Source organism: Maylandia zebra, linkage group LG23 (assembly GCF_041146795.1).
Source record: "Maylandia zebra isolate NMK-2024a linkage group LG23, Mzebra_GT3a, whole genome shotgun sequence".
Classification (NCBI taxonomy): domain Eukaryota; kingdom Metazoa; phylum Chordata; class Actinopteri; order Cichliformes; family Cichlidae; genus Maylandia; species Maylandia zebra.
The window spans coordinates 3,063,408-3,073,418 of record NC_135188.1 but is presented as its reverse complement, the minus strand read 5'-3'; the positions used below and the strand labels follow the sequence as shown (position 1 = coordinate 3,073,418).

Below are 10,011 nucleotides of genomic sequence, written 5' to 3'. Positions count from 1 at the left end.
TAAATTGTTTAAAGGCTGGTACAGTATACACCATCACGTTAACAGCTCACACACTATAAAAAAAGAAAACACTTGATGACATTCAAAACACTCAATGAGCAAAAGTTTACTGTTGTGGTGAAATTGTTGGGAGAAGCTTGTTTTAAACATCAACTAGACTTTCAGCACAAAATATTTGCTTCAGGTAAAACAGTCCTAAGTACCGGTATACCCTTACTGCTTCTGGTCCTGCTAAATGCCAGGGTTGCCTCTTCTCTTTAAAAGCATGAAAGCAACATGGCTTAAGTTTGCAAAGTCGCATTTGAACAAACCACAAGACCTCTTGAATAATGTGCTTTGGACAGACAGCACCAAAGTAGAGATGTTTGGCATCAATGCACAGCCATGTTTGATGAAAACTAAGTACAGCACAATATTAGCACAAAGACATCATACTGATGTCAGCATGGTGGTGGAGGATGATCATTTGTTTTTTTGCACGCTTATTGTCTCTTGCACATCTGTGCAAACCAAATGATTAACACATTATACTGGAATCCTTATAATAAAAAGTTAACATGTAAGGTCAAAGAAGACTCAGTCACAATCAATAAATAGTAGTGCAAAGACACAGGCTGGAGCTGCACGTGGAACAAAGCCAGGAATGAATAAAACAATGTCTACGACTTAACAGTGACTGTTAGTTCGTCTCTAACACTGTGACAGTTTTTGATAGAACTTGTCTAGTGCCCCTGATGCAGAAGGCGGGGCTAAAAGTTTAGAACAAAAAGTCAATACCACAATATACAGTAATAGTGACAATTCATGGTGATCATTTTGCAAATGTTACAAGAAAACATTTGTGGTTTGTGTAAGTGCATTTTTGATAGTCTTCTAGTGTCTCAGTGCGTCTTATTCATCTGCAGGAGCTGAAATGGGATGAAACTTTGCAAAGAGGAAGAGCGCATGCAAAGGAAGAATCAAAGGAATTTTGTTTTGGACCTGGGTCACTTTAAAATTGACCTTAGGATAAGCGTTCTTTAGAAATGTCCTTCTAGTATTCCAAATGATTTTCTTTCCTTTTGTTTTTCAGCACCTTGGCGTTCTCAGATAAAAGACTCAGGACAGGGTTCAGGTGATGGATTTGATGACTACATCATGCACAGGTGTTTTACCGAGGCAGCGGCAATCAGATGACCCACTGGAGCTGCTGGTCTCCGCTGAGCTGTGGAGCATACTGCGCTGCCACCGATGGAGGGTGTAAAATTTCGAGCCACAACAGCCGTGAAGCAACACGAAGATTTTCCTGAGAACAGCCTTCCTCAGCAGGATGTAGACCCACGGGTCCAGGATCTGGTTCCACGTAGCCATGCGTATAGTCAGCAGACTAAAAGATGGAGACTCATCCGTGGCTCTGGTACTCAGAATGGTGACATGGATCTATTGGAGTGGTAGAAAAACAGTTATTCTAAATATTTATCAAATACTTTAATAGAAAACAATTTTAGACTGGTTGTGTTAGACTGGTTGTGATAGACTGGTTGTGTTAGACTGGTTGTGATAGACTGGCGGGGAAGTTACAGGAAAAACGAGGTAAGATTAGTGTGTGCAATTTTGCATCTTTGTTGTTATTAAGAGATCTCTAATTCAAAGCATTTACTTTCTTTTTTTTTTTAAATATTAGAATTGCTTAATTTGAATAATAATTCAAAACCATGATTATTTGGAAGAGTCTTCAAAGCAGCTGCCATATTTTTCAGCTTGTCTGGCATCTATTGCTTGGCATCACAAGTCCTTAATTAATACATTTGCTGATTTCCACCAGTGTACAACAATTAAACATCAGACATCTTTTACATGATGATGACAAGGATAGAAAAGAACAGTGATGGAAGTGGAGAAAAACCTGTTTGTATCAAACCCTTTAAAATGCAAAGACAGACAAACAGAGCTTTCTTAGGGCACCACAGACATGCTCGGGTATAGTAGGATCTGTTTTCTCACATTCTGTCTCCGTTCCTTTTGGTGATAACAGTTATTATTTCTGCTTATTTTTTCATCACCTCTGTTTCATTTTCCTCCTTCTCATTTCCATATCATTGTCATTTTTAAAGGCCTCTCGATGGAAAACCCCGTCACCAATCACACTCGGCTCCATCACCGCTCGCTTATAGGGGTCATGTTACTCTCCACCTCCTTTATCTGGGAGTCTGCATTATGATGACTCTTCTCTCTGTCTTCATGCTCATGCTTCTGCAATCGATTTTCTTCCAAATGGTTTCATCTTATCACATTTAATGCACTTTTTTTTTTTGACTTTTTGTTTTTAATTCAGTGTTTTTTAATTTAAATTTCAGTTTAAATGTTCAGTTTTAGTTTAGTTTTCATTTGTTTCAGTGTTACTTTTATTTTTTTATTGTTATGAGTGTATGGAGGCCATATGTCAGAAGCAACATTTATGGAAATCAATGTAGGTGCTAAAATAAAAACACCTTTTGAATGCCGCTGACTCACAGTCTTGCAGACATGCAGAGTGTCAGTAAACAAATCTATCAAAGTCTCATCAAGGAAGCTGAAATATTTGTATTCTTTTTTCAGTTTATGGGAGTTTCAACGATCTGGTTTTTATTTTTAATTTAACTCACTAAAATGTTTGCTCACACCTGGTTTTGGTTTTAGCATTTAGTTTTAGTTGACTATGATAACACTGTTATTAAACTACTGTGAAAATGCAAACATTACTTAAATTTGTGTGTTTAATCTAATTGACATGAACCTTTTAATCTTACTTGGTTACATTGACTTTAATGTAATTTAATTTATTGTTTTATTTGGGAATTTTTAATTAAATAAATACTAATGCTGCAAAGAATCAGATGACTGGTAATATTTAATCTCAATTTAATTTAATCTCATTCATTTAGTATTGCTGTCATTAATATTTTAGCTATGCTCAGTTAGGCTTCTATTGTTGTGGGAGTGTGATGTGGTTTCTTGTTCTGACCTCCAGTAAGCAGCTGTTAAGTTTGCTAACAATTCTAGTATTTAAAAAAAACAAACTCCCATTATTGCTGTGATGTCGATGTACTTACTCATCTTCAAAATGCATCATGGACACACTGACCAACAGCAGTAGTTTAATGATCAGAAATGCAACATAACACTGCTTTAACAAAGATATATGGAAAGGCTTTAGGTAGCAGGGAACAAATCCAGCTTAGCTTCCTCAGTGTCACTCTACGCTCTGTAATTTTTCGTTTTTCCCTGTAATTTTTAACTGTCTGTTAAAGGTGTGCTGAGGAGGTCTTACCAGTAATGGGCCCCAGCATATGCAGGACACCAGCATGATAGCCAGGAGCTGGCAGATCATCTCTATGTGATAAGGCATGCTTCTGCAGTGATGCTTGTGGCGCAGTTTGGCCTGTATTAGAACACAGCCTGTTAGCGTGTTGCAGGCAATGGAGATCAGCAGTGCCAGCAGCCCCAGCAATGAAAATAGCAGCGGCAGGAGCACATCCAGCCAGTCTTTGGTTTGCTCGATAAGGAAAAAGCACCAGCTCCTGGACCTTTGAACCTTGTAGGGCTTCGACAGCATTACAGGCAGCGCAGCCACCAGTGCAGCAAGCAGCCAGGTGACCCCAAGGAGCCTTTTCATGTGGTGTGAGGCCAACACTGTGGAGTGGAAGATAGGCTTAGTGACTCCAATGCAGCGCTCCACAGCCATAGCACTTCCCAGGAACAAGGGGCTCAAGCCAAAGAACACCATACATGCCCCAAAGATGGTGCATATGATTTGATAAGGATCAAAATTCTCCCATTTCTTTTCAGCACTGTACACAAAAAGCACCAGGGATCCATTAATGAGGTGACCCAGCAGATCTGTGATCACCAGGCTGCTGGCAAACAGCAGGAAGGATGCCCTGGACTTGGTGCGGATGCTGCTGTAGGATTTCAGCAGAATGAACAGAGCAAGGCTGTTGGAGAAGATGCCAACAGTCATAGAGATTACTGATGCAGTGATAGACAGTTCCTTCTGGAAACAGGTGTTATTGGTGGGTCTAACCTCTGACCTGCAGCTGGACTCTGAACTCCCATTAGCTGACATGGCTGGAATAAGTCTGAAAGAGAAGGTAAATGGAAAATATCTGTGTGATTCAATTAGACCAAAACAATGGTTTGGATGAAATCTACTGATAAAATTGACTTGGAAGCAAGTAAGACACAAGTTTAACATTATTAATATTTTCAAGAATAAAGCTTATATACACTTTAAACTCCTATTGCGATTGCTTTTGTAGTAATTCCCACTCATCCATTTCTCTTTCCAATAGGAACAATCAGACCACATCAGAGTGCAGTGAACGCTTCTTTCCTCAAATTCATGACCTTTTTCTGACTATTGAAGATTCCTCGGTTTGGTTGATTTCAATAAATAATTCCTTACCTCAGGTTTGGGCTTCGCTGGGATAGCTCTCCATAAGTTAAAAGCCCCCTCGTTCTCTGTCTTTAAAAACAGAAGAGACGGCAGTTAATGTTGTTCCAGTCCTTGTTCCGTCTGCGTACAGCAGGTGCCAAGTCTCGATGAGGGCGCATAGGCGAGCTCTGAGCTCAGACGCAACTCAAGAGGCTGCACACCAAGAAAGAATCTGCTTTCGTCCTCTTGTATGTGCGTTAACACTCTGGTTGGGGATTGCACCGACTGATAAAATGCTGCCAAGCTAACATGATTTAATTATTGTTATTAATGATTGTAATTATCCATGGAACGAAAAGCGTCTCCAAGTGTGAGCAAATATATCGAAAAGTTTTCCTCTCTTTTCTGTATTGTTCTATGTATTTAGTCGCCCGCACTATTTACGCAGTTATCAGCAGTGTCGGTCGCGTCTCCTGAATTGAATATTCGATAACAAATGTCTTCATAAAGTTGAACCCAAGCGCCCTAAGACCACATCAGTCTTCTTTGGTGGACGTGCCCAGGCGTTTGGCTCTTCAGGGCAGTGTCCTTTTATTTGTTGCACTCCAGATTATTAGTCAACCCCGCCTTTTTTTCTCCACATGGTAAAGTGCAGCCGGACATTAAGTCATTTTTGTTCATCTGCCATCAGGCGTCTCGTTTTCCACGGAGGTCTGCTAAAGAAAGAAGCCATGACCTTAAGAAATGCGAACAAACTAAAGGCTGGTGAACTGAGCAAACCAAAAGTCCCATAAAAAGATCAGGAAAGGCCAGCGACCTTCTAAGTGCGCATTTCTGTCAGAAGAAACAACCCATTTTAGTTGTTTTTTTTCTCAGAAGTTTTAAAAGTCATGTGAAGGACATGCTGTGCTTAACATTATTTTAAAGAAGTACTAAACCAAATCATCACTGCAGTCTGTGGAGACGATGAAGGGTTTGATCGGCATCGATTCAGTGTTCAGAGCCAAAAAAGCAAATGTCATCTTATCATCACTGGCCTCATTTTTCTTCTTACTGCTCATCATAATTCCACTGGCGACTGCTGGACCGGAGATTTGTTTGTGTTGGGTGACGAGCACCACGTGTAGTTTTGAGCCATCAGCCTCAATCGGATATAAGAAAAGGGTTTTAGAGGTTCGAGGCATTACTTGATCCAGTGCATGAGATTTCTTTCAGGTACTCCTGAAGTCACAAAATAATTTAAATAATTTTTTCCACTACATTTGCAAAACTAACTTAAACCTATTTTGATATGTAAAATCTGTAGAGTTACTCATTTAAATAATGCTTTAAGCTAAAACTGCAGCTGTTTTATGGCTTATTGAAAGCTGACATATCTGGAGACTGGTAGGTCAGCAGCAATTAAGAATTTATACTCTTCCATAACTACAGCTCACTTCCCCACAGTCTTTCTCACAGACTGACTCTTCTCCTGACTCAGTGTGGTTCAACTCCACACATTACCCAATCCACATCTGTCCTTCTATCATATTTGTACGTTTTCCTTTGTCTACTAAGTCTGATTCTAGAGATTCTCGCTTCTGACAAAATACATACAATCTGTTAGGAGTGCTGTTTATACACGCTGCACATGATTCTAGCACTGCCTACAAAGCAGATGGAATATGTTGAAGTGCAGTTTTGTCTGCTCCAGGAGCAAAGTTCAATCTTTTTGATCCTTTGTGATTTATCTGATGAGGGAGGACAAATTGCGTTCATACTCCACATGCTCCGCACTTACTTGCTCACAACAAGGAGCAAAGGTTTCTAAGAGGAAATATTTATTGCAGGGGAATAGTAGAAGAAGAAGAAACTAGTTGCACACATACTGCTGATACTTACATGATTATGATTACTTATGAATCATATGATTATTTGGAAATGAAAAAGAGGTTTGGGTGTTAAATGACTGAAAACAATAAAACCGTTACAATGATGGTGTTTTTACTTAAAAACAAGATTTTTCTCATAATTTTATATATTAGGAACAGTAAAGTTGTATTTTTTCTTAGAAGTGACCTGATAATCTCTGTTACCTCAGCCACACAGAAGTTATAGCTCCTGGATCAAAGCCTTTATTGATTTGTATCAGTAGCTTGAAGTATTAATAAGAGCACAATAGTCCCAAGTTCTTTTTCTTTGCTATTGATTTCCATCCTTTGAATAAAATAAGCCAAACCATTAAGCAAAAAAATAAATAAATAAACGTGCTAAAGACCATTCAGGAATAATAATGATATATTTTGCCAGAACAATCAATTAGTAATAAAAGAAACATACCTACTCTTATCAAATTAGATAAGAGTAGGTAATTTTTATGAAATGATATTTTCATAAAATAAATTGCCAGTGAAAGCGCAGTCTGAACAATGAAGATGCAGGTCGGAGATGATCCAGCAGCCTCCCTAGCTGCGTCTCATAATACAGCTTTCAATGACCACAAGAAAAGATGAATGAAAAGGAGAAAAGGTACTTTTCTTTTCCATTCACACGGATTTTATCTCCTGAGTCTGTAATTACCGTTGTCTGTTCTCAGTGCGAAAACAGAATGTCTTATCATCTTGAAGTGGTAATGAAACCTTTCTCTTTGCTGTCTTATGGTGGTTACTAATTATCTGAAAAGGTGACTCCTGATGCAATCATCTGAGGAGACATTACACCTTCTACTGTAGTGTTGACAAGTAGCAGAACCAGCATAAGCACAGGCATGGGAGCACAATCGCGTTCTTTTGTTGGGTGTATCTAATGGGGCTGTTCTAATAGTCAGGCTGACTCAGCAGGGTTCAGATGGAGCTGTGAGCAGATGGGGCAAAAATGGGAAAATAACCCATAATGCAGGCTTTTTGCCAGTGGTACTGTTACTTCTTCTTCACATCTCCCATCATCTCAGAAAACCACTCCAGAGCAAAGACTCACAGGTAACGTACTTTCTGTTCTCACTCGTCTTCTCTCTTCCGTCATTACTTTGCCCCATTTGTCACTCAGTCTCTGCAACCCTGCCCAGCAAATGTCCTTCAGTTTGAAATTGTTAATTCAGCAGAGTTGGTGCAAAGTGGGAGAAGTAGCAAAATGTGCTCAAAATGGAGTCACTGGCAAAACTGTTGAAAATCCTCAGCAGTTTGGACACAGGTTGGATGAAGGCCAAATATCTCACATTAACCTCGTTTTCAGATACAGCACAAATTTGATCATGCAAGTACTTAACACTTGAGAGAGAAGCGGATTATCTGACAATAACAACAGCCTACAGCTGCCAGTTCCTGGCTCACCTTCCAGATCCACATTGTAGTTTTGTGTCATAGTCCCTCTTCCCTGACCTTGGATACACGACAGAGATCTGTAGGGACATAACTTATATTGTGATAAAGGATTTATGGTCTCATTTTACATCTGCTGTCGTTGCAGTGAAGTTAAAATACTAATTAACTAAACCTACGTCCTTCTCATGTCACTTGCTTCTGTTTTTGCTGTTTCGCTAACAGTCTCTTCTTTTAATTACTTTTCTATTTTTGAAATGATCATGTCAGATTCTCATAAATAACTAATAAAGTTTCCACTCTGTGCCACACAAATAAACAAGCACAACTATCTGGCTCTGAGGACTCACAAATGGGTGCTGCTGTATGTAGTTTTGTGAAGCTGCAGGTATCAAATAAGCTCAGAGGAAAGACTCCTACAAACAGCTTGAAGCAACAAACAAGTTCAGCTCCTGTTGGTATTTACTCGGATCTGGAACACATTCTCTTGAGTCTCATTAAGCTAACGACCTTTGTGCGCTCCTCCAGCATGTTAAACAAGTACGCCTTTGTCTTTTGTGTTTTTTCATGTTCAGACTTTCTTTAACTCTGTAATCAATGAGAAAGTTGAGGCTTCTTTTTCATTGGCAGGAGTTCTTTTTATTATGAATTAGGAATAGTGTAGGAAAGTATTATGATTGCAGGCAGTGTTAGGGCAGCCAGCTCTAACACTCTCCAGGCAGTGCAGATTATTTATGTGTTCTGTCACTTTTTCTCTGCCTTGACTCATTGGAAAGGCTCCCTGTCTGTGTTCCAAGACCTCCTGTTTTATAAATCAAGCACTGGGTAAAAATATGAATAATGAGAATAAAGAAACAGATGAAAAGTAGCTGGTGCTGCTGTTTGTCTTTTAGCAACATGAAGAGTAGCAAGAAGGGAAAGAGATTGTTTCTTTTGTTTTTTACAGACGTTACAAGGCAGCACTGGAGGCTGTTGTTGTTAACAAGGACCCCCAACTGATCCTGTATGGAAAACTCTTTCTTGATGAGTTTAGAATAATGTTCCTCAATATAAAATTGTGAAGAATTGAATATCTGATCATCTACAGTACATAATGTCTTCAAAAGATTCTGAGAATCTGGCAAAATCTGTGTGTGCCCGGGGCCAGGGGCAATATGATACTGTTATGGAAATGACTGTATGGGCTGAGGAACAGCTCCAGAAACGTTTAAAATGCCATTGACAAGTGTAGGTCAAAGCTCTATCACCCAAAGAAGAAACCAGTGCTTGTGGAATTGTCAGTTTACACATCTGGAAGGGCGCTATTGGTGCTGCAAGGTTTTACAGCAACAGATGCTCCCATCCAGATGTTTTTTTCAGGCAAAGCCTTGCATATTTGTGTACACTGAGTCTATTATAATAGCGTGCGTGCAGTACGGACTTTTCACCAACTGAAAACATTTCATGCGTCATGAAATGAAAAAATATGAGAAAGAAGTCCTGAGACTGGTGAGCACAAATGGGACAACCTTCCTCTAACAAAAGTTCAGCAATGACATCCTCAGTTCTCAAGACGTTTGCAGGACTATTCCTAAAAGAAAAGGGAATGCTACTGAGTGCTAAACTTGACCCAACTTTTTTGAGTCATGTTGCTGTCCTCATATTCAAATTGCCCTTTTATCTTTACTTGAAACTACATTTGATGCTTTTTTTATGTTCTATTGTGAATAAAATATGGGTTTATGAGATTTGCATTCTGTTTTTATTTACATTTTATACACCGTCTCAGTGTTTCTGAGTTTGTACATTCCTCCTAGCTCATGTCTGGTTCACCCTCTGGCTCAGGGGGTTCAGTATTCTTCCCACAGTCCTGAAGGACACGTTGGAGAGCTCAGGAGTGGACCATCACCTCACTACATGGACTTTGGACTACCTCACCGACCGACCACAGTATGTGAGAACTCAGGGCTGCGTGTCGGACAGGGTCGTCTGCAGTACGGGGGCCCCACAGGGAATGGTTCCGGCTCCGTCCCTCTTCACCATCTACACTGCAGACTTCTCCCACAACTCCACCCAGTGCTTCCTGCAGAAGTTCTCTGACGACTCTGCAATAGTCGGCCTCATCACTGATGGGGGCGACAAGGATACAGAGGACTGACCCATGGTTTGTGGACTGGTGCCAGCTGAACTACCTCCAGATCAACACTAGTAAAACCAAGGAGCTGGTGGTAGACTTCTGCAGGCACAAACATCCTCCATTGCAACCACTGAACATCCAAGGTATGGACATTGAGGCTGTGGACAGCTACACTTGGTGTTCATCTGAACAACAAACTGGACTGG

The 10,011-nt window shown here is 40.0% G+C and overlaps 1 protein-coding gene across 1 annotated transcript in view; it reads right to left on the bottom strand.

Moving 5' to 3' along the window:
• ptgfr (prostaglandin F receptor (FP)) overlaps nucleotides 1-5,120 on the bottom strand; it is a 5,508-nt gene extending 388 nt beyond the window's left edge. The window contains exons 1-3 of the mRNA XM_004555054.3: nucleotides 4,424-5,120; nucleotides 3,290-4,097; nucleotides 1-1,419 (exon numbers count right to left, since the gene is read on the bottom strand). The exon at nucleotides 1-1,419 is cut by the window's left edge and continues 388 nt beyond it. Of these exons, the coding sequence (XP_004555111.2) occupies nucleotides 1,111-1,419; nucleotides 3,290-4,084 (1,104 nt within the window). The 5' untranslated portion in view covers nucleotides 4,085-4,097; nucleotides 4,424-5,120 and the 3' untranslated portion in view covers nucleotides 1-1,110. The remainder of the gene's footprint in view (nucleotides 1,420-3,289; nucleotides 4,098-4,423) is intronic.
• Between the last annotated feature and the right edge of the window lie 4,891 nt (nucleotides 5,121-10,011).